Source organism: Epinephelus lanceolatus, chromosome 24 (assembly GCF_041903045.1).
Source record: "Epinephelus lanceolatus isolate andai-2023 chromosome 24, ASM4190304v1, whole genome shotgun sequence".
Lineage (NCBI taxonomy): Eukaryota > Metazoa > Chordata > Actinopteri > Perciformes > Serranidae > Epinephelus > Epinephelus lanceolatus.
In genome coordinates, this window is record NC_135757.1 from 7470593 (window position 1) to 7496224 (window position 25632).

At 42.6% G+C, this 25632-nt stretch overlaps 4 protein-coding genes across 5 annotated transcripts; 3 read left to right on the plus strand and 1 right to left on the minus strand.

The window, feature by feature from the left end:
* Positions 1-405: 405 nt before the first annotated feature.
* On the plus strand, positions 406-2787 carry ddrgk1 (DDRGK domain containing 1). The gene is made up of 8 exons (XM_033615726.2): positions 406-621; positions 1202-1351; positions 1444-1562; positions 1669-1770; positions 1857-1979; positions 2058-2096; positions 2180-2285; positions 2367-2787. The coding sequence occupies exons 1-8, from the start codon at positions 534-536 to the stop codon at positions 2525-2527; spliced, it is 888 nt and encodes a 295-aa protein (XP_033471617.2). The 5' UTR covers positions 406-533; the 3' UTR covers positions 2528-2787.
* An 88-nt stretch (positions 2788-2875) lies between these two features.
* On the minus strand, positions 2876-9264 carry cars2 (cysteinyl-tRNA synthetase 2, mitochondrial). Of its 2 annotated transcripts, none has more exons than XM_033615724.2 (15): positions 8795-9264; positions 8669-8719; positions 8463-8580; positions 8313-8384; positions 7395-7500; positions 7228-7308; positions 5916-6045; positions 5704-5837; positions 5537-5604; positions 5376-5442; positions 5144-5282; positions 4944-5067; positions 4720-4818; positions 3493-3696; positions 2876-3391 (listed from the first exon to the last, which is right to left on the minus strand). In XM_033615724.2, the coding sequence occupies exons 1-15, from the start codon at positions 9010-9012 to the stop codon at positions 3305-3307; spliced, it is 1698 nt and encodes a 565-aa protein (XP_033471615.2). In that variant the 5' UTR covers positions 9013-9264; the 3' UTR covers positions 2876-3304. The 2 variants fall into 2 exon arrangements, with proteins under 2 accessions (XP_033471615.2, XP_033471614.2); XM_033615723.2 differs by having other exon boundaries at positions 5916-6093.
* atg3 (autophagy related 3) lies at positions 9253-15654 on the plus strand. The gene is made up of 12 exons (XM_033615725.2): positions 9253-9471; positions 9685-9726; positions 9833-9882; positions 10869-10939; positions 11808-11915; positions 12048-12100; positions 13150-13237; positions 13324-13358; positions 13453-13605; positions 13730-13857; positions 14007-14075; positions 14174-15654. Exons 1-12 carry the CDS (start codon positions 9400-9402, stop codon positions 14253-14255), a joined length of 951 nt encoding a protein of 316 aa, XP_033471616.1. The 5' UTR covers positions 9253-9399; the 3' UTR covers positions 14256-15654.
* A 713-nt stretch (positions 15655-16367) lies between these two features.
* On the plus strand, positions 16368-24057 carry slc19a2 (solute carrier family 19 member 2). The gene is made up of 6 exons (XM_033616325.2): positions 16368-16572; positions 19297-19854; positions 19949-20195; positions 20317-20509; positions 22828-22969; positions 23084-24057. Exons 1-6 carry the CDS (start codon positions 16450-16452, stop codon positions 23279-23281), a joined length of 1461 nt encoding a protein of 486 aa, XP_033472216.1. The 5' UTR covers positions 16368-16449; the 3' UTR covers positions 23282-24057.
* The last annotated feature ends 1575 nt before the right edge of the window (positions 24058-25632 follow it).

Here is a 25632-nt window from a genome sequence, read left to right on the forward strand (position 1 = left end):
ACTAATTCATAATAGCCTTCTTGTTGTTGGAAGAGAAAATACTTTTTATTTATTGTTTGGTTTCTTTATCAAAAGTAAAAAATAAGAGTTTAGAGTTATTAAATGTGGATTTGTGGATATGAGGTTTTGGCAAAGGAATTATTTGGTAAATAATATTGTAACAATAATAAATAATATATTACCAAATAATATATTCAATATAATATTCTTGGGAAAACGATTATGATGAAGTGGGAGTAGGATTTGCTATGGAAAAGGCATGTCCCGCCCTACTCTGCCGTACTCTGCGTCTGATTGGCCAATCCAACCAACAAACGCAACCAGCAGCCAATCAGAAGGAGAAGGGGGCGGGTCATGCCGCGTTATTACAGGAAATACAAATCCTCCGATACAGCAGGTGGCGCTGTGCAATTAAACTCACAGCAGAAGAAGAGTGACAGGCCTCCGTAGTCCACACTGTAGTAATGAGCTGACGACTCAAGCTAACGTGGGCAGTTATATATATTTAGTGGAAGTCTGTTTAAAGAGCAGCCATGGATATAGCGCTGTATCTGATAGCAGCTGCTATCCTCATTGTCCTCATTGTGTTTGCGTTGAAGGTGCGCGGGAGAACGCAGGAAGGTAAGCTAATGAGCTAATGCTAACTGTTAGCATAGCGGCTACAACCAGCTGTTGAGTTGACAGAAGGCTCGTGAAGTTAACGTTTTAGGCACTGTGTAATATGTTTGACGTTGTCGTTAATATTTCTGTAGTGAGAAGGAACAGTTAAGATGAAAATATATTCGTAGTAGTGAGTTTGGGGTTTGTTTTTGTCGGCGTTTTTAGGCAACGTCAGTTTATAGCTGTCAGTTCGTGATGAACTACGGGGGCTGCAGTGGGACATACTAGTTATTGAATGTCTTGGTGATATTCAGCGTCGCTGTCTGTGTTGTCAGTGTTTTACATGTGTAAAATCAATTGTAAAAGACAGTTTGCTTTTTAAAAAGCATTTAAAGTATGTAATTAAGGGACTGTACGTTATTTATCAGTCACTGGTCACATGAAAACCAAATAAACTCATTTAAAGTTGTGTGTCAGTCCCTTAAGCTCATATAAAAACACAGGTCGCTCCTGAGGATGGGGGAAAATCGTTAAAATTTGAAAGTCTTAACATGTGTGTATGGCATTGACAGTATTGTGTCATGTCATGTGCCCTCTCCAGCTGATGAGGAGCAGCGCAGGGATGTTATCCGGGCAGCGGGGCCCCCTCAGCGGGCAGCGGAGGAGCGGGGAGCCGGTATGCCTCGCAGGAGGAGGAACCTGGCCTCGGTGATGGCTAATAGACGACCACAGAGAGATGCTGTGGAGCAAGGTAAACACTGTCACTTAGAATTGTTTATATTTATAATATAGCTGTTAATGCTGGGGTAGAAGAACATGCAACAAGTGTGCTGTGCATTTCAGAGGAGGAGCGTGTAGAGGAAGAAGACGTGGAGCAGCAGAGCTTCCAGACGCACGCTAAAGTCGGAGCCAAGAAGCAGAAGAAGCTGGAGGAGAAACAGGCCAAGAAAGCCCAGAGAGAGGTGAGGGCTCACAGCGCACTAACTCAAAGCTGGTTGTGAGTGTGTAGTCGCACTGGGAAAGTGTTATCTGTTGTGTTGTCTTGTATTCATTGTTTTGTGTTTCCAGGCAGAGATGGAGGAGAGGGAGGAGAGGAAGAGGATGCAGGAGCTCCGAGAGCAGGAGAGGCGTCAGGAGGACGAGAGAGAACGACAGCTGGAGCAGAAACAGGTCGCACACTCGGTGCTCTCACCCGCTCTTTCCTCACTGTGTGTTCATACGGAGGAGATGCTGACACTGTGCTGGTGTTTGTTCAGGAGGAGGACGAGCGCCGGGCTAAAGAGGAGCAGGAGAGACGGGAGGAGGAGGAGTACTTGCGACTCAAAGCCTCATTCACCGTAGAGGACCAGGGAGAAGAGGAGCAGCTCACAGAGGACCAGGTCACACGTCTGCTGAGCTCGTTTTAACATTTCTTTTGTCTTGAATATATTTTAAACAAGTTTGTTCTTGTTTCTCAGTCGCGCAACCTGCTGCAGGATTTCATCCAGTACATCGAGGTGAGCTCTGACACACTCCTCACACTCGTCACACTGATGTATCTGAGTCTGGTCTGTCTCACAGTGTCTCCTCTGTCCCGCAGAGCTCTAAGGTGGTGCTCCTGGAGGACCTGGCTTCACATTTTGGGATGAGGACACAGGACGCTATCAGCAGACTGCAGGACCTGTTGGCTGAAGGCTCCCTCACAGGTGAGTGTGACCAGGGCAGGTGTGGCTGCATCTCCACTCCTTCCATGTCTGGAGCCTGAGACCTTGCTGTGTTCTGTGCAGGAGTGATCGACGACAGAGGGAAATTCATCTCCATCACCCCCGAGGAGCTGGACTCAGTGGCTAACTTCATAAGACAGAGAGGCAGAGTGTCCATCACGGAGCTCGCTCAGGCCAGTAACTCTCTCATCAACCTGATGCCTGAGAGCCGCAGCACGGCGTGACGGACGTCGCTCTGCTGCAGGACACCTGGACGACAGATTGCCCCCCTCTGCTGGTGTAAAGCACAGACTGGACTGATGCCAGGTGGTGTTATGATCTGCATCCCGGCGCAGTAGCCTTTATTCACCAGTAGGTGTCACACTTCATACAGATCAGGACGTCTGTTTGACTCACCTAAAATGTGTGACATTACATTAACAAGCCCATGAAAAACTGATTAAGCATAGTAAAAAAAAAAATTAAAAATCACTTCCTTTCCTCAGCTCTGATTGGTTCCTTGATTCCACCCTGAACTCCACTGCATTCATTCTTTCTTCATCGTCAAACAGCTGACCATGACAGCAATATATGAGTGAGGTTTTAATTCATACACACAAATTGGTGGCGCCAACAGGAGACTTGTCAGGACCACAGTGACGAGTTAATTCATGACAATCTCCAGCTCTGGTCATTTAAAGTGCACATTGTTCTGTTTCACCGTCAAAGAGCAGCAGACAGGCAGGTTCACGTGGCGGTACGTCCGCCAAACAGGCTCTCTGATTGTTTGTGTCACTGAGCTGTAAGATAACAGATCTATCAGACAGAAACTATCAACTAATATCAACAATTAAAACTTCCAGCTGAATTACGAGCAATGAATCAGAGTTCACACACTGCTGACAGGCACATCAGGCATGTTAGCTTTATATGGTTTGGTCTCTTGTTTTCATAAAGTCTTTCAGTTGAAGTTCAATTGAGTCCACGAGCTGAAAATAAAGAGTCCTTGTCAGAGGTGTGTTTCAGCTGGGTGTCTCCTGGTCTTTATCCTGGACTCTCTGGCTTTGTTTCCCCTGACTCAGCTCCCATGTGGAGGTGGCGCCTCTGTCCTGAAACACAAGAAAAATACAACATTCCAGTCTCCCTGGAAACTGTAGCATTTGATATCAGACCTCAAACTGTGTAAAATATCAGTTTCATCCTAACATACTTTTATCAGCACACCCAAGGGTGCTAGGTTATCTCTGAGGTCGTCACAGGCTTTGAGGAGAGGGATTCTCTCTGGGTAGAGTCCAGGTTTTTTGGTCGGACCATCCTGACGAGCGAGAGCAAACGCTCTGACTTCACTCCTGAAACGAGTCAGCTGCTCCACGACACCCTCCAGACTTCCATGACCGCTGGTCATGTCAGCCTCCTGCACAGGTGCGGAGAAACAAACATTTAAGAGGAAGTCTGGTGGCGTTTTGGATGTGGCCTAAAAAATGGAGCCCATTCACTAACATTAAGTTAAAAGAGACCAGTTTTGTAAGATCACAGTGACCTTGACCTTAGATTTTAAACTACTAAATTCTAATCAGTTCATTCTCGAGTCAAAGTGGACGTTTGTGCTAAAGTAGAGGAAATTTCCTCAAGAAGTTCTTGAGACATCGCACAAGAATGAGATGAATGCAAGGTCACAGTGACCTTGACCTTTGGCCACTAAAATCTAATCAGTTCATTCTTGAGTCCAAGTGGACGTTTGTGCCAAATTGAAAAAAATCCTTTAAGGTATTCTTGAGATATTACACTCACAAGAATGAGACATTTGAGGTCACAGTGACTTTGACCTTTGGCCACGAAAATCTAATCAGTTCATTCTTCAGTCCAAGTGGACGTTTGTGCCAAATTTAAAAACAAAACACTTTAGATTTTCTTGAGATATTAAACTCACAAGAATGAGATATTTGAGGCCACAGTGACCTTGACCTTTGGCCACTAAAATCTAATCAGTTCATTCTTAAGTCCAAGTGGACATTTGTACCAATTAAAAAAAAAAAAAAAACACCTTAGATTTTCTTGAGATATTACACTTACAAGAAAGATATATATTTGAGGTCACAGTGACCTTGACCTTTGACCATTAAATTCTCATTAGTGCCTCGTTGAGTCCAAGTGGAGGTTATTGGTCGGTTGGCTTCATGTAAAACCTCCTCCGGTCTGAAGCCATCTTTGATTTGGCCATCTTGTAGTTTCTGGTTGTCAGCCATTTTGTTTGTAGGCCAGACAGCCTTTGTGTCACACACAGTTTTGTCTCTTTCTCTCTCACACAAATAATTGTATTAATAGGCATTAATCATTTCTGATAGCCATTTTGATACTTCTGACTCGATCCCACAAACACTGTCCTGTTGCCAGTCGAGAATCTCAAGAAGTTAAATAAATATCCCTGAGCTCTGACCTTACTGTGCAGCAGGTCGATACCAAACGCATCCAATACGTCTCTGATGTAGCTGACCATCGCTCCGAACACCGCAGGGCTCCGAGCCGCTCCTTCAGACTGGACACAACACACAAACACACATCAGTTCAGTCAGGATTCAGTGTTTTAGCTTCCTGCCAGTGCGCTGAAATTACAGCAGAACTCCTGGAGGGTCAGACGTCCAGCCAGGCACAGTGTGTTACCTGAGAAACAGGCTGGAGTTGGCAGTTTCCCTGGTAAACCAGATTCATCACAGCGCCGACAGCTCTCGGGGTGTCGAAGTCATCTGCCAGTGCTTTCACCACACTGGATTTAGTCTCAGCCAACCTGAAACACAGCACAGAGACTATGAGATACAAATACACCCAATGAGGACTGATCGAACTGGAGAGGAAGTTCCTACCTCTCCCAGAGAACGGCTTCCTGTACAGGTGAACACTGCAGCTGACCCTTCATGTAGGCCTGGGCGTCATGGACAAAGGTGGAGACGGTTCCCAGAGAGGTCCGAGCCTCCAGCATGCTGTTGTCACTATAGTCTATAGCTGTGGAGACACCGCGACAAATCACCCATGTTCAGTCTATATTGATGAAGAAACATGTTGCTGTAGTGAATGTGAAACAAATTCAGATCCCACCTGATCTGTATTTGCTTAAAAGACAGAACATCCGGAACTCGTTGGCAGAGTACGACTGCAGGAAATCCTGATGGAGGACAAAAGAAAGAGAATAATTTATTAACAAACTGTGATATACAACGTGGGAGATAGAGGGACTGACTCAGTGACGCTGACCTTACCTTGATGGTGACGTAGTTCTTCAAAGATTTAGACATTTTCTCTGCGCTGTCTTTAAGGTGTAAGTGCCCTGGAACCAAGAACAACCACTCAGTGAATGTGTCCTGAGATGTTTTAAAGAACTGGAAAAGGAACAGGAAGCAAAACCAGTGTAGGACTTAGGGTCTACCTGAGTGGAGGAAGTAGTTTGCCCACTGGTCACACTGGTGATAGGCTTCACTCTGAGCCACCTCATTCTCATGGTGAGGAAACGCCAGGTCGATTCCTCCGGAGTGGATATCTAGCTGACTCCCGAACACTGAGCTGAAACCACAACACTATGAACTGAGTCTGACAAGCATATTTAGCTCTATTTAGCTATATGACAAAATAAATCCGAACCTAGAGATGGTGGAGCATTCAATGTGCCAGCCAGGTCGTCCTCGGCCCCACGGAGACTCCCAGTACGGCTCCTGAGGTTTTGACGGCTTCCAAAGAGCAAAGTCTCTCACGTCTCGTTTATTTGCGCTGCCTGGAGAACCGTGCAGGTTGTTGTCCGTTAGTAAAACATATATTGTGCCTGATACAAAACAAGCAGTGGCAGTTACCACAGTGTGTGTGGGTGGACTTTTAATGGCAGACTTAAACTTTGGCAGAACTCATGAAGAGGAGTCTCTCCATAGGACTGGACATTATATTGATATCTTAGTGGGGGGGTCATACTGATACCTTAGTGGATTTTTTTAACAGTGTCTAAGTATTTTTCCAGTGCCTAGATTGTTTTTACAGTATAAGAATGTTTTTTCATAGCGTCTAAATGTTTCTTCACAGCACCTTAGCATTTTTTCAGTGCTTAGACCTTTTTTTACAGCATCTTAACACTTTTTCACAGCAGTTAAACATTTTTTCTCAGCGTCTAAGTATATTTTCACAGCACCTTTGTGTTTTTTCACAGTACCTGAGCATTTTTTCACCATGCTTAGACCTTTTTTTTACAGCATCTAAATGTTTTTTCAGTGTCTAAATGTTTTTCAGTGTCTCAGCATTTTTTACAGCATCTTAACGCTTTTTCACAGCACCTAAGCATTTTTTCACAGAGCCTAGATGCTTTTTACAGCATCTAAAATGTTTTTTCACAGCACCTATGCGTTTTTTAAAACATTTAAATCATTTTTTTCGTAGTTTTTTTAAGCTTTTTTTTTTTTTTTTTTTTTTACAGCACCTAAACCAAATGAACGAACAAAAAGAAAAAAAGGTTAAAACACTTTTCTCCTCTCGTCTGCTCTCTGTCTCTGGGCAGGGCTCAGCTCCTCTTCACATACATTTATTTCAGTTTTATTTTATTGATATAGGATTTTTTTCTTTCACATTTCAATTCCAATGTCAGAATATTCTGAAGATTTAAAAGTTCATCCCTCTTTTAAAAGGTATACTTGCATTATTATGCTAAAATGGCAATACTATTATTTACTGCAATTAATCCTGTACTATATACACCAAAAGTAATGTGTGTAATGTGACAGGTCTAACTGTAAATGTCTTTCTGGTTTTAAAGGCTGTTTTACAATGAAGTGATGTAATTTTCTGAATTTCCTTTAAATATGGGGGAAGCAGTCACACCTATACTTTATGTATTGCCAGATACAGGTATGTGTACCTGAGACCTAATATAACAAAATGACTGAGACTGACTGAAGCAGACGGAAATACTCACCATCTTCTCCCTGAGAATCCACAGCTCCCACAAACTTTCCATAACGATCACCAATGGACTGGATGTCGAAAAACACATCACCTGCAACCGAGGCATTTCACTTATGTTGACACAGGTACTATGTGGATACAGCCATTATTATATATAATAAGTCTTAAAGTTCTCACCTTCTTTTGTGGCATAAGCGTGTCCATTCTTGATGATCCTCTCAATAAACGCGACGATGTGATGCACATTCTCAGTGACTCTTATGTACACTGCAGGAGGAGTCACCTTAAAAACAAGCACAGGATATAAAGTTTATAGATAAGCAATTCACAGTTCAACTGAATCAGTGTTTTTAAATGAAGAGACCTCTGCGGATAATTTGGCTCCTGGTGAAAACCTCCTGAACAATTAAAGCCTGATTTATGGTCCTGCAGCATACCTACGACGTACCTACGTCGTTGCCGTGACGCCGTCGTGAACCCTTCGAACTTCTCCGTCACTCCATTTCGTCACAGTGCAATTCACCGCCAGAGCGGTAGGAGGCTGCATTCCTTTCCTGAATGGTTATCGTCGTCTCTAGCTGATTCTTTGTTTAGCTTCCGGCTTTTCTGGTCACAGAGAAATGAACGCGGAGCACGGACAGACAGTTCCGTCCGTATCCGTATTAAACGTTGAGCATAAATGGGCCTTAATACTGCAACATCTACATCGCAACAGAAGATGTTTAAAGATGGTGGGGATGGCCCAATCTGGAAATATGGAACCGGAAATACATTGCTACCAAGCAAACCAATCACAGCCCTCTCGGTCTGCGCTGGGTCTGCGTCGCCTAGACATGTAGTTACATTTTTGGGGAGGTGAACGTCAGGCTACGCCGGGGGCTACGGCGAGCCTTCTGCATAGCCACGTACCCTACGACATAGTGATGTTGTTGATTTAACGCAGGACCATAAATCAGGCTTAACATTGGAGGAATTCTAATCAGGAGAAGTTTCAGCTGGCTGCAATTTGCAATCCTCACCACTAGATGCCACTAAATCCCCTAAATCTTACACACTGCTCCTTTAAAATACATTCACTCTGACCCAATCACACACCTTTAACGACAGCATATCCCTCTTGAACTCCTCCTCATATGTCGTGGATATAACTGTCGGGGAGACGTTTTCCTGCAACAAAGCATTATCTGAATAAGTACGCCTTTAAAACAAAAAAAGTCAGATGTTAACAGACTTTTGCGACGTTACCTCCCAGCTTCTTTTGATGATTTTGTCATCGATGTCGGTGATGACCATGGCGTGGATGACGGTGACTCCAAACAGCCTGGACAAGATCCTCTGCAGGATGTCAAACCTGACGTAAGAGCTGAGACAGATGCAAAGGCTTTTAGCTCTTACACATAATTATACATTTGGCTTGTGTATAACACATATATAACATCATATAGCATTACCATGCATGACCCAGGTGGGCGTGGTCGTAAACAGTGGGTCCACAGCTATACCTGTAATGCAACACGTTAATATTAGTGAGGTTATTAAGCATAATTGTGCATACTGATGATATAATGATTTCCTACCAGGTGGCTACTCCCTCTCTCGCCAAGATGAGAGGCTCCTTCTGTTTGGTCAGGCTGTTGTACGTCTTTACACCCGTGTCAAACCCGCTGGGTCTCACCCACTTCTTCCCTGACACCCTGCTACAGGATCCATTAGCTCTGGGTTTGACAGCGGTGACTGACTGAGCTGCGTTCAGGACCTTTGCCCTCCGTAACACCGACCTCACTGAGCACCACATAGTAGCAGCATCCGCACTGCTAGCTTAGCTTTAGCTTTAGCCTAGCTTGACTCACACTGGGCTCACACATTAAAACAGTAACAGTGTGAAATGTTAGCTAATGTGGCTACAGCTACAAACCTCATTTAATATCTTCTTCTTTTCGTTTTAAAACGGGTGGTAACCAGCTTTAAGGCGCATTACCGCCGCCTACTATCCGACAACCGCCGCCGCTGCTGCTGTCACCGCCACTTCTCGCGAGAGTCCGACCCCGGAAGTGTTCTGACGTATCATGTGACTCGCTCTTGCTGGCACCCTGCTTGAGCAGCTATGTCAAAATAATAAGGCATTTCACAGGACGGTTTTTCTCGGAGAACCTCGCGTTTTGTCGGGATATAAATTTACAAGATGCAGAACGTTATAAACACCGTTAAAGGGACGGCGCTCGGCGTGGCTGAGTTTCTCACCCCGGTGTTAAAGGTAAACTTACATGAACGTTGCAGGAGCTAGCTTGTTGATAAATGATAGCTACACACATTACAGCTTATCAGAGATATCCAGCAGCTAACACATGATTCATTATTTATTTTTAATCTTATTTAAGGCACTAATACAAGCTGATATAGTTATTGTAAATGCGTGCCACCCCTGTTTACAGCTGGAGACTAATGTTATGTGTGTTTTTAATCATAGGAATCGAAATTCAAAGAGACTGGAGTCATAACACCAGAAGAGGTGAGAACACACTTGTTTAAAGCCCATCTACAGTCTTATATTTACTCACAACAACACAGTCTATGTGTAGAAGCATCACACTCAATCCTGTCTTCTTGTATTTTAGTTTGTTGCAGCTGGAGATCACTTGGTTCACCACTGCCCCACATGGAAATGGTGAGTGTCCACCCCCAACATGGACGTCTCCACAGTATCCACCTCCCCTCACATCTGAAATCTCGGCGTCACATTAAACACATCACCAAAACAACCTTCTTTCACCACAAGAACACCGCCCGCCTCTGTCCATCCCTCTCCTCCTCCTCAGCTGCAGAAACCCTCATCCACGCCTTCATCACCTCCCGTCTACTCTATGGCTCATCTTCAAAAACCCTCAATTAGCTCCAGTATATCCAGAGCTCTGCTGCTCAGCTACTCGCTCGCTCTCGCACCCGTAACCACATCACCCCCGTCCTCCATAAGCTCCACTGGCTCCACATCCCCCAGAGAATCCACTTCAAAATCCTCACCCTACCTGTCTGTGGTCCTCTATCATCACACTCCCACCCACACCAGACCTCCTGTCCCCTCCCTCCCGGACCAAGCACACATCCTGGGGGGACAGGGCCTTCTCCATCGCTACTCCCACCCTCTGGAACTCACTCCCCAAACCCATCCGAGACTCCCCCTTTTATGTTCCTGAATTTTTAAAGCATCTTTGAGTGCCTTGAAAAACGCTATATAAATATAATGTGTAATATATGGTAATAATGTTAATACAGTGGTTACTGTTGGTGCTATAACATTCCTGACATCACCCGTATGACTTTGTGAAATTATAAAAAGGCTTCAGAGTAATATACAACCTTTGGTTGGTCATGATCGGACTCTACGCTGCTCACTTCCCTGTTCTTCATGTTGAATTTCACAATGAAGTGCAAAATTCCGACATAAAGAAACTCAAGTGGCATCACATTACATACCTACTGTGTCTGCTGGCTGTGGCAAATTCTTTTTGGTCAGTCATTTATTTAGAAATATATATTTTTGATACCAAACTCAGGCACTGTGTGGGTATTATTATAGGAACATTTTGGTGACACATACACACCCCTCTTAACCTCGGCCAACCTCTGTACGTCTGTTGTTCTTTCTCCTCTCAGGGCCACCGGGGAAGAAGTCAAGGTGAAGCCATATTTGCCCCCGGATAAACAGTTTCTCCTGACACGCAATGGTAAGAGGTGAATCGATCGAAATCTGTATTCAGATAATCAAATGCAGGAGATGTGTAAATGTGTAGACAAATCTATGAATGTATATATAGATATTAACGGCTGAGAAGTCTTTATTTCAGAGTGGTTCTGGAAGCAAAAGTAACACGTAAAAACACGGCCTGAGTTGTAATTAATGTCTGTATTTCCAGCTTATACTTAGACTTCTCAGACATTTATATCTATGTACGCATTCACAGATTTATCTATGTATGCAGTGCTTTATGTGCACATGTTCAGAATCTCAGTACACTTGCAGGCCTGAGTACACATTAAGAGACTCTTTCACACGTTTACACATCTGATTACACACACACACGGATTGAGATACAGACACACAGCTCCTCATACACGTGTGCAAATAGTTCTGCTTCAGTGATGTTCATGTAATGTTTGAGTTTTGTTCTTAACTGTATTTTAACTTCACTCACTCTGTCACATCAACAGTTTGTGTGTGTTACTTAAACAGCTCTCTCCACTTCCTCATGAATTGAAAAGTGAAGTGAAGCAACTCTGAATTTTCCCTGAGCTTGACTTGATTTATTTTTACAGGCTGCACGTCTTTGAATTAAAGGGAAGCATCTTTAAATTACAGTGTGGATTAATAAGAACTAGGTGTTGGGGTTGTTGCTGTTGTTTGTCTTTTATGAACACACAAGTAGATTACATAGACAATAGACAATGGAGAGCGAGCCAGTATTTCAGGAAGCAGTAATCTCTTCCTGCTCTCACTCTCTGTCCTGCTTCATACTTTGCAGCTGTGCAACAGATCATCAGTTTCTGTTTCGTAAGATACACACCTCTCTGTGTGTTGATTCGTGTCTCTTGCAGTTCCTTGTTACAAGCGCTGTAAACAGATGGAGTATTCAGATGAGCTGGAAGCCATCATAGAGGAGGACGATGGAGACGGGGGCTGGGTGGACACTTACCACAACTCAAGTAGGACACCGTCTCACTCAGAACTGGAAATCAGTTAGATTTTACAGATTCAATCCCAGATCTTATAAAATCAGATTAAAAGGTATTAAATAATGCTGAAGAACATTTCCTGACACGGCTGTGTTCCAGCAGGTGTGTTAGGAGTCACAGATGCTGTACGAGAAATTTCACTGGACAATAACAAGGTAGGCTAATTCTAAATGTGCTAGTCCTGTAGCTTTCAGCTGTACTCCATGACCTTCTTCAGCAATAACTGGACGTGTTATTTATCGGTTAAAGACCTTTTGAAATGGTGTTTAGTCTTTTGTTTTTTGTTTTTGTAATTCTCTTCTTATTGGTTTTTAAAAGCAGTATAAACATATGTAAACAAAATCCAGAACCAACTGAGCATGAAGACCTTGAGCAAAAAGGAACAATAAAATAATAATGAAATAAAATAAAAGAATAAATAAATAAAAACATTTTGATAAATAAATTAAATTAAAATAAATTTGATAAACAAATAAAATAAGATGAAATAAAAACAAAAAACAATTTGATGAAAAAATAAAATGAAAATAAATAACACAATTTGATAAATAAATAAAATCAAATAAAATAAACAATTGATAAATAAAATAGAATTAAAAAAACAATTTGATAAATACATAGAATAAAAATAATAAGACAATTTGATAAATAAATAAAATAAACAATTGACAAATAAATAAAATAGAATAAAATAAAAATAAAAAACAATTTGATAAATGAATAAATAAAATTAACTGAAATAATTTGATAAATAAAAAACAAAAAACAATTTGATAAATAAATAAAATTAAATTAAATGAAAAAAGGGGGGGGCATAAATTAATAATAATAATTATAATAATTATACAAGACATAACAAATAAAAATCCTAACATAAGGATAAAAAATAAATTAGAAATAGATCGAGAATGTTGAAACAGGACATACATATTGATGCACAACACAGTGTTTCTAATACTTATCAGACAATGTCAGGTCTAATGTTTGACACATATGCCACCCATTTTGTCCAGTTCTCAATAAAGATTTCCTTCCTGTCAGTCCCTCCATTACATAGATATTATAAACCAAGTCAATCCATTTGTCAATACTAGGCATTTCTTTTTTCAGCCATTTAGTTTAGTCTTTTAATGTTGTGACACTTTAGGACCTACTGTGAAGGTGTGCAGTTGCAAATGCGACCTTTTAATGCGACTCTCTGCAGGACAAGAATATGAATGCCAAATCTGCAGCATGCTGTGATGATGATGATGACGAAGATGATGAAGATGGAGAAGCAGCAGATATGGAAGGTACTCGTATCGTCCCAATGATGAAGCAGCCATTTTGTTTTTCAGGCGACCTGTACCTCACGTTGTCCTTCATGCTGTCTTTTCAGAGTACGAGGAAAGTGGCCTGTTGGAAACAGACGAGGTAGACGTCTTAAAGTGTCGCAGCATTCATTGTTCGATCTAACGCTGATTATCATCAGTCTAGCTACCACCTCACACTTGTCTCCTGTGTCTAGGCGACCCTGGACACCAGTAAAATGGTTGAAACCAAAGCCAAAGCAGAACCTGGCAGTGAAGACGCCATCCTTCAGACTAGAACATACGACCTGTGCATCACATACGATAAATACTACCAGACCCCTCGACTCTGGCTGTTTGGATATGATGAAGTATGTACCTGGGCACAATGTGACTTAATAAGACACCTCTGTTTATTCTTAAGAAGGCTGGAATAGTATCAGAAAGTGTTGAGATCATTTAGGAAACTCATCAGGCTGCTGTGGTGTCTCCCAGGACAGGCAACCGCTGACTGTAGAACAGATGTACGAGGACATCAGCCAGGACCATGTCAAGAAGACGGTCACCATCGAGAACCACCCCCACCTTCCTCCACCTGCCATGTGCTCTGTCCATCCCTGCAGGTGAGGAACTAATGGGGAGAAACTCACCCTCGGACCCTCGGAGTTTGAAACTGTCTGTAGTGATGTCTTTGAATATGAGTACAGGAATGTTTGATAGTATGACTGACTGTTCAAAATGAAGCTTCGCCTGATCCAACTTTTACTTTCAGACATGCTGAGGTGATGAAAAAGATCATTGAGACTGTGGCAGAGGGCGGAGGAGAGCTTGGAGTGCATATGTATCCTTTCATGGTGATAACTGATGATATGTCTGCTTCTTTGACAAAGCTGTTTTGCCCTTCCCTCCATGCTTTTTTCCCTCAACGGAAACTTCCAGGTATCTTCTGATTTTCCTCAAGTTTGTCCAGGCTGTCATTCCCACAATAGAATACGACTACACGAGACACTTCACCATGTAGCTTCATAAATCTGCCTCCGCTAACGCCACATCTGTACATGGGAACGATCAGCTCTTCTGTCTCTGTGTCGAGGTTACATCTGGGGTGCGTCCAGCGCCGATACAAACGTGTCCTGTCTACCTGTCCTTAGCCTAGCGATAGCATGAGAAGTCTTTTTATTTTACCTGTGGAAAACTGGAAGTGTAAAATCACACTTGGATATATTTGTAACTAGCTTGCAAGCTAACAGCAATGTCGAATGGTGTTTTTGCGCTAAGCTAGGCTAACCACATGCTGGACAGACTTCTGCACTGGACACACAGATACTGAACTCCATCTTCTCATCTGACTCTGGGTAAGACTGCAGACAAGGCTTTGTCCCAAACTTCGGACTGTACCTCTGATGTTTCTCTACAGGTTTAACGTTGTGACCACAATGTGGTGAGCTCGCACAACGTTCTTGTTAAGAGGATTGTGATGCTGTTACTAAACCGCACCCCATTCCACATTGCTTCGCTGCTTCAAACGTCCATCTTCAGAAAATAAAGTCACCCCGGTCAGCTTCTTGAGTCATTAAAAATGAGATGGTTTATCAGAGCTGCCTGAGAGAACAGTGAGACTGAACAAAAACAGTCCATAGCCCGTCACTGCCTTCAGACATCTGATTATGTCCATCCACTTCTCGTACAGCTACCCCACAAATAATACCCAGAAGAAAATATTTCAAATGTCTCTGTACCTGACAGCAGCATTGATAGAAGCTTCTTGACTGTAACAGTACCCCATGCCTCTCTGCAGTGCTTACTACTGTCTCCATTCTCACGTTGCAGAAGGCTCAGCTTGCTCCTGTCATTGTAAATCAGCTCTTTATGCCAGTTTGTCTTAATACTTCATTCTCTGAATGTGTCGATGGCCAGGCCTTTACACTCAGCCATGGTTCTTCTGGTTGGCTTATATGTTTATATTCCCTCCTCTGCAGCTTGTGTCAAAACCTTGAGACTTCTTCAGTTCGTCCTGCTTCTACAATGATGCATCAGTATCAGTACCTATTGTGTCTCGGAGCTACGTGAAGGTCGGCTCTATCTATTGTGCAGCGTTCTCACAAAACAAATCTCACAAGCCTCTCTGTGTGTTTCAATAACTTCTTCAGTTTCTGGTCTTTTTTGTTGATGATATTGTGACTTATGAACTATATTGGGCTCATTACACTAACGTGTCTGACAGTACTTACAGAAATAAATGAATTACGCGCTTCAGTGATCTCTACTTTCTTTGTTCTGGCTTGGTTGGATCAAATATTCATCTGTTGGCGCTTACTGCCTGTTGGTCCGGTCTCCTAATGTGACTTGCTCAGTGGTAACACTTGAACATTTTAAAGTAATGTACATTAATCAATAAAGAGTTTCCCAAATATTGCAAACAGAATGGTTTTTGTGTGTTTGTTGGGTCGGGAGCCAGATGTTTCTCGCATCGTATGGGTTTCAGTGAAAAGTATTTTACCTTCCCACAGCTCTTGAAAGCGGCAACTGTCAAACTTACGCCACCCTGGTGAAGGCAGTGTCCACAGCCAGAATCTGGCCAGTTAATTTGGCTGATTCTTGGCTTCATTAACTACTGACTCACTGACTTATTGCTTCCAATGTGCCGAGTTTGGGACGATGCTGGGCCAGGTCGTTCTTGACAACAGCCCAGTGATGGCAGTGGCAATCGGGTCAGTTTATTTGACTCGATTCTGGGTGCACATCCATGGGTACAGTCAGTGTCAAACACTTTACTGTCTTCATCATCTTCATTCATCTTCAAAAGGCTCAGGTGTTCACAAGAAAGGATGGTCGCTTTTTGAAAAACTGTGCAGGCAAGCAGTTTGAGAACGACCTTTCTCTATGACCCATTGCAAAGAATTTAGGGATTTCACCATCAACAATCTATAATATCATCAAAAGATTCAGGGTTGTGGATTATGAAGGCCATAGCTCTCAGATCCGTCTGGTTCCAAGGCAGTATATACATAAACTGAGGTGCATAAACCACACAACATCTCTGCCATCAAGGTAAAACAAGTTCCCACTCCTCTGCTGCTGTTCCACATTCTGACCACCTGGGGGCAGTAGTGTATCTGAGTCTTAACACCCCAGATATCAGCATAGGCAGCACCAGAGAAGAAGCATTTCGTTGTCAGAAAGCAACGTGTGGAGGTCATGCCTGCGGGTTCAACATGTCTCTACTGGACCCCACTCTCCTCCTCTGTGTGAGCGGCTTCTTCTCCAACTTGCGGCCGTCGGAGCCTTTCCTCACCGCCTACCTGATGGGACCGGACAAGAACCTGACGGAGACTCAGGTGAGTTAGCACGCAGGGCTAAAGGCTACTGGCTGAGCGGCTGCTTACAGGAGCTTGCATCACTTCTTATGTTAAAGCGATGAGAGGCAAGAAGTTTTTAGTTTTGATTACAATAGTCATAAGTCTTACTTTGAAAAACCTGGTGGGTGTGCTGCAAGGTAGATGTTCAGGTTGCAGACGAGGAAGTGGGTATACTCTCATATACACGGATCAGCCAAAACATTAAACCACTTACAGGTGAAGTGAGTAACTTAGATTGTTCTGCTGGGAAACCTTTGGTTCTGTCTCTGTCTCCTTTGGCATGTGGATACCACCTGACATGTTCCACCCTCTCCAACACCGTTGCAGACCAACCCCTCGTCATGGCAACAGTACTCCCCATTGGCAGTGGCCCCCCAGCACAAAAAAAGCACCATGCCACACTGCAGAAACTGTGTAGAAATGTCCTTTGGAGCGTGACAAAAAGCTCAAGGTGTCAACCTGGCGTCTAAATTTCCCAGGTCCCAATCTGCTCAAGGATTCTTGTGATGTGCCGGTACCCCAGATGTACCCCTAATCCAAGGTGGAGCCTCCTTGGATCAGACGTGCCACAGATGCTCATTCAGATTGGGATCTGGGGACTTTGGAGGCCAGGTTGATGCTTTGAGGTCTTTGTGTTTGTCCTGCAAAGGTGTTTGAGTGGATAGAACATGTCAGGTGATATCCGCATGAATGCCAGAACCAAAGGTTTCCCAGCAGAACAATGTATTAGAACAAAATAATCAAGGTTATTCACTTTACCTGTCTGATCATTCTACTGTTTTCAATTCAGCATCCGACCAACTCTCGAACTCTGTCATGGCTACTTATGAGTCTAGACATGGATGTAAACTGTAACTGCACTTGACGTTAATGGAGGCATACAACCATGAGGTGGAATTTCTTGTTTCTTGGTACACCTCTGCAATAGCTGTTTGTGCCAGAGCTGGTGTGCATTGACACACATTCCTCACACTTGGCATGTTTCCTCATCATTTTGGTCTGCCTTTGTACTGCTGTCTCTCGTCAACATGTCAGTTAGCATGTACATGGGATTTATCATGGTTTACATGCACTGGGTCGTTCTAAGGCTCGCTTAATGTGATGTGACAATCTTGATGTGTTGACGGTTGCTTAATAATACAACTGGATGTGTTCTAATGGCTCAGTCCTGTTGTTTAGTCAGAATAGCCCCAACGACAAACTCAATCACACTTGCCCCAGACAGGATTATCCCTCAGGAAAAACTGGAAAAATTTCTGGTTAATCCTGAAATAATTACCTCCATCAAGATCTAAGCTGGCTTACAAAAATCTTTCACCAAGAAGCAGTGATAAATATTTTTTTGCCCTGAATGACATTGGTTTATATCTAAAGTATTGGAAAATTAGACAGACTATTTCAAGACCTCACTGCCAGTCAGAGCAGTTTTAGGAAATGCCATAACCGGCTGAAGATATTACATCATCCACAAATAGACAGGAAGTCAGTGCATTATGTCTTCACTTAGAAAATGGCTTCTGATCCTGTTCTAAACACTTTAGAAACTACAGTTACTCAGCTTTGACTCTGTTACACTGAAATGCTTTGAGTTCTATTACTGGGAAGTTGTCAGGATGTCCATTGCCACATGCATTTATGTTGTGCCACAGGGAAGTGTGCTTGGGTCATGGAGGTTGTGCATCTATACAAATGACTTTCAAACAAGAATGTAAAATCTATAGATGTGCATGTGATCCAGTTCTTCGCTGCTCAGGGAAATGACAAATAAATGTCAGCACGTTCTTACGCAGGAAGTGGAAATTAGCTGTCTTGTCATTTAGAGCCCCGCAAACGTCCAAAAATTCAAGGTCAGGGGTCACTGTGTCCTCACGTCCGTTTCATTCTCATAAATGTGAGAAGGCCTTGAGGGGATTTCTTCTAATTTGCCACAAACATTCAGTTGGACTCAAATGATTAGATTTTCTTAGTCTAAGGTCAAAGCAATCTGTGATCTCACATCTGTCTCGTTCTCATGAATGCAAGAAGGTCTTGAAGGGTTTGCTTCAAATTTGGCAAAAACATCCACTTAGACTCAAGGATGAAGTGATTAGATGTGGGTGGTCAAGGTTACTGTGTCCTTGCGTTCGTCTCATTCTCATGATAGCAAGAAGACCTTGAGGGATTTGCTTTAAATTTGGCACAAATGTCAACTTAGACTCAAGGATGAATTGATTAGATTTAGGTGGTCAAGGTCACTGTAACCTCACGTCTGTCACATTCTCATGAATGTGAGAACGCCTTAGGGGATTTCCTCAAATTTGACACAAACAACCACTTGTACTCAAGAATGAAGTGATTAGATGTCGGTGCTCAAAGGTCAAGGTCACTGTGACACGGCAAAACCTATATTTGGCCATAACTCAAGAGTTCATACACTAATTGTGACAAAATTTCACACAAATGTCTTAATAGGATGAACTGATGAAGTGATGACATTTTATATCCAATAGGTCAAAGGTCAACTTCACTGTGACATCACAATGTTGTGCAAAAACTCTTTTCTGGCTGTTATTCCAAGCTATAACTCAGGAACAGAAGTGGAGACATTTGGTCAGATACTGAATTGGTGACACTCATCTTGGATGTCCACCTTGAAACTGTGCTGGTTGTTTAGATCTTCTGGAATGAAATCTTATTTCTGTAAATGTTATCTCTTACCTGCAGGTTGTTAATGAAATCTATCCAGTCTGGACATATTCCTATCTGGCCTTGCTCTTCCCCGTCTTCCTGATCACTGACTACCTCCGCTATAAGCCTGTATTGCTCTTGCAGGCCACCAGTTTAGTAGTGACCTATGTTATGTTGCTGAAGGCACAGGGCACGGTGGCCATGCAGCTCCTGGAGTTTTTCTTCGGGCTGGCCACAGCCTCGGAGGTGGCCTACTACTCCTACATCTACAGCGTGGTGGAGCCTGCACACTACCAGAGAGTGACAGGTTACTGCCGCAGCATCACTCTGTTTGGATCAGCTGCTGGATCTCTGATGGGACAGCTCCTGCTTTCTTTGGCCAAAGCTCAGCTGGTCCACCTCGTCATTATCACGCTGTCGTCAGCCGCCGTGGCCTTTGTTGCACCCTGGTTTCTACCCATGCCCAAGAGGAGCTTGTTCTTCCATAAGAGTGCAGAAGCAGTGGAGGAGAGGCCACGCAGCAGCACAGCACTGTTGGAGAAGGCTGAAGATTCAACGGCCAGGTTGCCTCCAAACAGCCAGGACGCCCCTACAGTGAGTGTTCAGGTCACACCTGATAGGAATTCATCCATTAAAAGTGTATTTGTATAAAGAGATACATTCAGTCACGCCTTCACTCTCCATGCAGATACCCAGCACCTCTGACACAGGAAAGCATAGCAGTGGTGTTGTGGAGGTGTTAAAGATACTGCTTGATGACTTCCTGAAGTGCTACAGATGTCAGTCCCTCCTGGCCTGGTCGCTGTGGTGGGCTCTGGCCACCTGCGGCTACTTCCAGGTCATCAACTACGCCCAAGCGCTATGGGAGAACGTTCGTCCATCGCAGGACTATGAAATCTACAACGGCTATGTAGAGACACTGTCCACACTGCTAGGTAAGGGGTGCCACTGTCAGGTTTAAAATAATCTGTGGCCTTTTGTTTTAGATGTAAAATTTATTTATTTTTTTTTTAATTTAGTGATGCACTTGTGTGTCTGTGTTGTGCTGATCCTCAGGGGCCCTGGCAGCGCTGCTGGTGGGTTACCTGCCTGTATGCTGGGCAGTGTGGGGGGAGCTGGCTCTGTTTCTCTTCTCCCTACTCATGGCTGCATGTGTGTTTGTCATGGACACAATGAGGAACATATGGGTGTGTTACAGCTCATACGTTCTCTTCAGAGCCACATACATGCTGCTCATCACCGTGGCTACGTAAGTACAATGTCAGACTTTAGGCAAATGTGGTTTATCTTGGTTATATGAAGTTTGGCTTTTGGCTTTCTGCTTTCTCTCGGCGCTGCTCGTGTTTGGTGGACCAGTGAAAGACTAGTGCACATCAAGATGACTCGTGTTAGGCCAGGCTCAGACTACAGTTTCAAAATCCTGACTGATTTTAAAGTAGGGTTGCATCCTGCATAGAAGAAGAAACTTAAGTTATTCTTCTCTTGCTCATTTCAAAAACGCACACACTGTAAGATTTATAAAAAATAATGGCGTGTCGCACACTGCAGGTTATTTAAAAGTATCGTGCAGGAAGGAGCATGAATGCTTTTGTCATTGTGTAGGCCTAAAGTGAGACTTACAGTCTCCAATTGCAAATTTGTGTGGCTAATACACCAAATAAAAAAGTGTTTTAACATTTTGTCAACTGAAGTTTGCTTTGTACATCTGTGGTGCCTTTTCCTCTAAATTTTGAACCTCAACAGTAATGGCTGGTCTTAAGTCTCACTACCTTATTCAGCGTGTCTCAAATTGTGTACTAAACACAAGCGTGCTAAGTATTAAACGCTGTTGTCGACTAGAAGCTGTCAGTAATGTTTGTTCGGTCTGTAATGGCTTGTACTGCGAAAAATAATGCGAATGCTAACGTTAGCTTGCTAGTTAACGTTAGCATTTGCAAGCTAGCTAACTTGCTGCTAGCTAGAGCAGCCCACTTTAATCATTGCTGATGTTGTGGCCTAAATTTGGTTTATGTGTGGGTGAAGATAGCGGTCAAATGTTGGCGATAATGCTCCACTGCGCGTTTGCAATTTTCATGTTAGTTACACATTTTTTACACTAGAGACCAATAATGTTGTCAGATAGAAGCTGTCGGTATTGTTTGTTGGGTCTGTAATGGCTTCTACTGTGAACAATACTGCGAATGCTAACGTTAGCTTGCTAGTTGGTGTTAGTATTCGCTAGCTAGCTAACTTGCTCCTAGCTACGGCAGCCCATTTTAATGGGGGTGGGTGATGATAACAGTCAAATGTTGGCGATAATGCTCCACCACCCTTTAAAAAGAAGGCGACAAAGAAGAGGCAGTTAAAAAAAGCCACTGCTGTTGAAATTAGTGCACCACACAAGAAGTACGTAGTGTACATAGTGTACTACATTGAAGTGTACTAATGGAAGTACGCAATTTGATTCCAAATGCAAAAAATGGAGAATTTAATAGTGTGTCGAGGTAGAGCCTTCGCCGTACGTGTACCTCCCCAGAATTGTAACTATGTGTCCCGATGACGCAGACCTCCTGTCTGGCTTCATACTGTATGAGCAGAGGTCGTCACTAGGCTAATTAATACAATGTAAAATGCTATAGGCTTGTGCTAATAACGTTAGCATGTTGTATTTGTTTGGCAAACGTGTTTAGTACAGGACAGTTGGTATGTCGGTGAACTTTGTGAGTTGTAATGGAGCTAAATTGTCTGCGTTACCTTTGTCACATGTTGCAGTTGTCCCTGGTTTTATATGAGAAGAGGAAAAGTCCGCTAGCTGCTGGGCTAATTTATACAATATAAAATTCCATAGGTTTGTGCTAATAATGTTAGCATGTTGTATTTGTGGGGAAAATGTTTCCAGATAAAGACAAGTGTTGTCTTGTGTTTGAAATTGTCTCTATTAAGCCATGTTTAATGGGTGTTTGAGTGTGTTTTGAATCAACTAAACTTAACAGCACTTCACAGAAACCTCCACCGCAGACTAGTGTTTTGGAGGTGTAACTGCAGAGTGACAGCTGTAACGTTTTTTAAACAGTTTCTGTCAATTACAAAAGTGATGGACAGACTGGCAGTGCTTCAGGATATATTTAGGACGGAATAAGCTTTGTAACATTTGTTTGTCAATGATCTCAGACAACTTGAAAGAGAAAAAGGAAGAGGGAAAGGGGGAAACAAGATTGCAACAACAATTGATTCTAATGTCTAAACATGAGACATGAGGTCCTCAGTTAGAGCCACATTCCTCTTCTGGTGTTTGAATACAATCTGGATTGAAAAGTGTGGGAACACTGTTGAATCAAAACCCCAACAAAGACCAACACAAGCTTAAACAAATAGCTGCTGGGTCTGTTTTTCTTTCGTTCTGGCTCTCAACCCTCTGTTTCTCCTTTAGTCCGGGTGGGTTTGGATGTCGGTCAAGTTCTACCAGTGTGTCGTATTTCAGCTGTAATATTTTGGCCACCAGTGTGTCTAACAGCCCTTCATTTACACTGTGCTGCAGATCTTGACCCTCCTCACATATTTTCTGATGTCTGCTCCCTGACCCTTCAGATATCAGATTGCAGCCAGTCTCAACATGCAGCGCTACGCCTTGGTATTTGGAGTGAACACCTTCATCGCCCTGCTGCTGCAGACCCTCCTCACTGTGGTGGTGGTGGATTCAGCCGGCCTCGGCCTTGATGTCTTCGCTCAGGTGAGGAGGAACATCGAGCTCTGTGATAACACACACTGTCTCACTCCTGCAGTGTATTTGATTATTTTTATTATTATTATTTATTATTGATCGTTGATTTGTTTCCTCCTGCAGTTCCTCATCTACGGCGGCTACTTTGCTGTCATTTCTGGCATCTTCCTCTTTGCTGGAATTTTCAAATTGGCCTACAGGAGGCGCTCCAAGCAGCAAGAGGAGGAGGAGGAGGAGGAGGTCAGCGATAACAGCCCAGCAGAAACAACTCAGACTCTCCTCAATTCGGGAACTCCAGCTCCGATAGAGAGGACACAATAACAGATATTGATTAGACGATAGGTGAGTGAGCTCAGCGGCTGTAGCTTTGTCTACACAGACTGAAACACTTGTAGCTGTACGAACGTTTTGTATGACCGAAAAACCCCTGATGAGAGCACTAAGACTGAACGACAGAAAATTTGAAGTATATGCAAATCAAGGAGCAAAAAGAGCGGCACAGATGGGAGACAATTCTTCAAAGGTTCACACGTATGAACGTCTTGTTTCACTTAAGTCTTTATAGTGTGAAAAAAAAGATGAGTGCACCTTTAAAAAGAACTGATAGATACTGTACATCATGATGTTACAAATGTTGGTGGTTCCTTAGACTTTATGTACAGAGACATAAGGAATGTTGCCTTAATAGCACTGCTACTACTGTGTTATAGCTGACACCAGCCAAAAAGATATGTTTATATTTATAATTGTGTAGATCGTGTATTGCACTCAGGGCTTTGCTGAATAGTTCAAAGCTTTATTCATAACGTTGACATTCGAACGCTGCACAGCTGCTGATACAGATTAGGCTACAATAACGTTATTACGTTATACTAACAGTAGAATTAGATTCCAGTGGTGACTGCGTAGGATTATTTCAGACTCATGATCCAAACATTTCCAATAACTCCACAACATGTTTTAATCTAATGAAATATTCAGCTTCAGTTCATATCTGTTGGTGATTAGCCTTGAAAATAAATGGTCAAAAACTGTCTTCTCTCCCACCTGCTGGACACAAAGGGAGGCACACATAATTTATATATTAAGAAAATAAATACTTAGCACTGTGTGACGATATATCGCCACACAAAAATATCGCGATACCAATCATTTGAAGCTTCAATCAAAAATGTCAAAAGAAGCTTAGAGTATTAAAAAAATGACAGGTATTGGTACTAATGAGTATTGGTAACAGGTTTATCAATATGTATCTGAAATGAATGAAAATGAAACACTGCTGTTGAGGCTTGAAATGTTAAACTGTTTACCTGCATCACATGTTTGATATTGTTGTGACAACAATAGAGCTGTATGGCACATACAATATTTGTTAGTGGATTGCTGCTGATTCGGCCCTGCACATGGGATTTGTTGACTATAAGACAATTATAGAACATAACCATCTTTTATGGATAAAAAGTGATGACCTAGTTATCATCAGCTAATTAATTTTGAAGAAATAATACAAATATGGGCACATAGAAACTACAAATACCTGCAGTAGAAAACACGTCTTCCACACACGCACTTAAGTAAACTAAGCTAGCTCGTGTGTAACTTTATATAAATACAAGCTATTCATAACAGTGTTGGATTAGCAGCTTTGCAACTGTAGCACTGGTTTAACAAAGATTTTGTTATACAGATTAGTCACACAAACAGGTGCCTCGTGTTCATGTTCTGCAAATACATGTTTTCAAATCCCTTTTTATGTCAACAAACAAATATCTTGAATTATTGTAAAAATAATTTATGTGTCTTGTGATCCGTACGCACAAATTGTAAGACTTAACTTGGACTTGTCTGTTGACTTGCACATGACTTGTACTTTCCTTGACTGATTCTGGACTTGATTCTGGAAATTTTTCTCTGCTGACTTGAGACTTGACTTGGACTTGTCTCGACTGACTCGACTTGGCTTGGCCTTGTCTTACCTGACTTGTGACTTGGATTTGTTTTGACTGACTTAAGACTTAACTTGTCTCGACTGACTTGACTTGGCTTGGCCTTGTCTTACCTGACTTGTGACTTGGATTTGTTTTGACTGACTTAAGACTTAATTTGGATTTACTGATTTATGACCTATGTTGAAACTTTTCTCTGCTGACTTGACACTTGACTTGGATTTGTTTTTGACTGACTTAAGACTTAACTTGGGCTTGTTTCTGTTGACTTACGCATGACTTATACTTTTCTTGACTGATTCTGGACTTGTCTTTTGACTTGTCTTCACTGTTCTCCGCTGACTTGGGACTTGACTTGAACTTGTCTTACCTGACTTGTGACTTGGATTTGTTTTGACTGATTTAAGACTTAACTGGAATTTGTCTCTCTTGACTTGCGCATGACTTATACTTTTCTTGACTGATTCAGGACTTGTCTCGAAACTTTTCTCTGCTGACTTGACACTTGACTTGGACTTGTCTTACCTGACTTGTGACTTGGATTTGTTTTTGACTGACTTAAGACTTAACTTGGGCTTGTTTCTGTTGACTTAAGCATCACTTATACTTTTCTTGACTCATTTGGGACCTATGTTGAAACTTTTCTCTGCTGACTTGACACTTGACTTGGACTTGTCTCGACTGACTCAAGACTTGACTTGGACTTGTCTTACCTGACTTGTGACT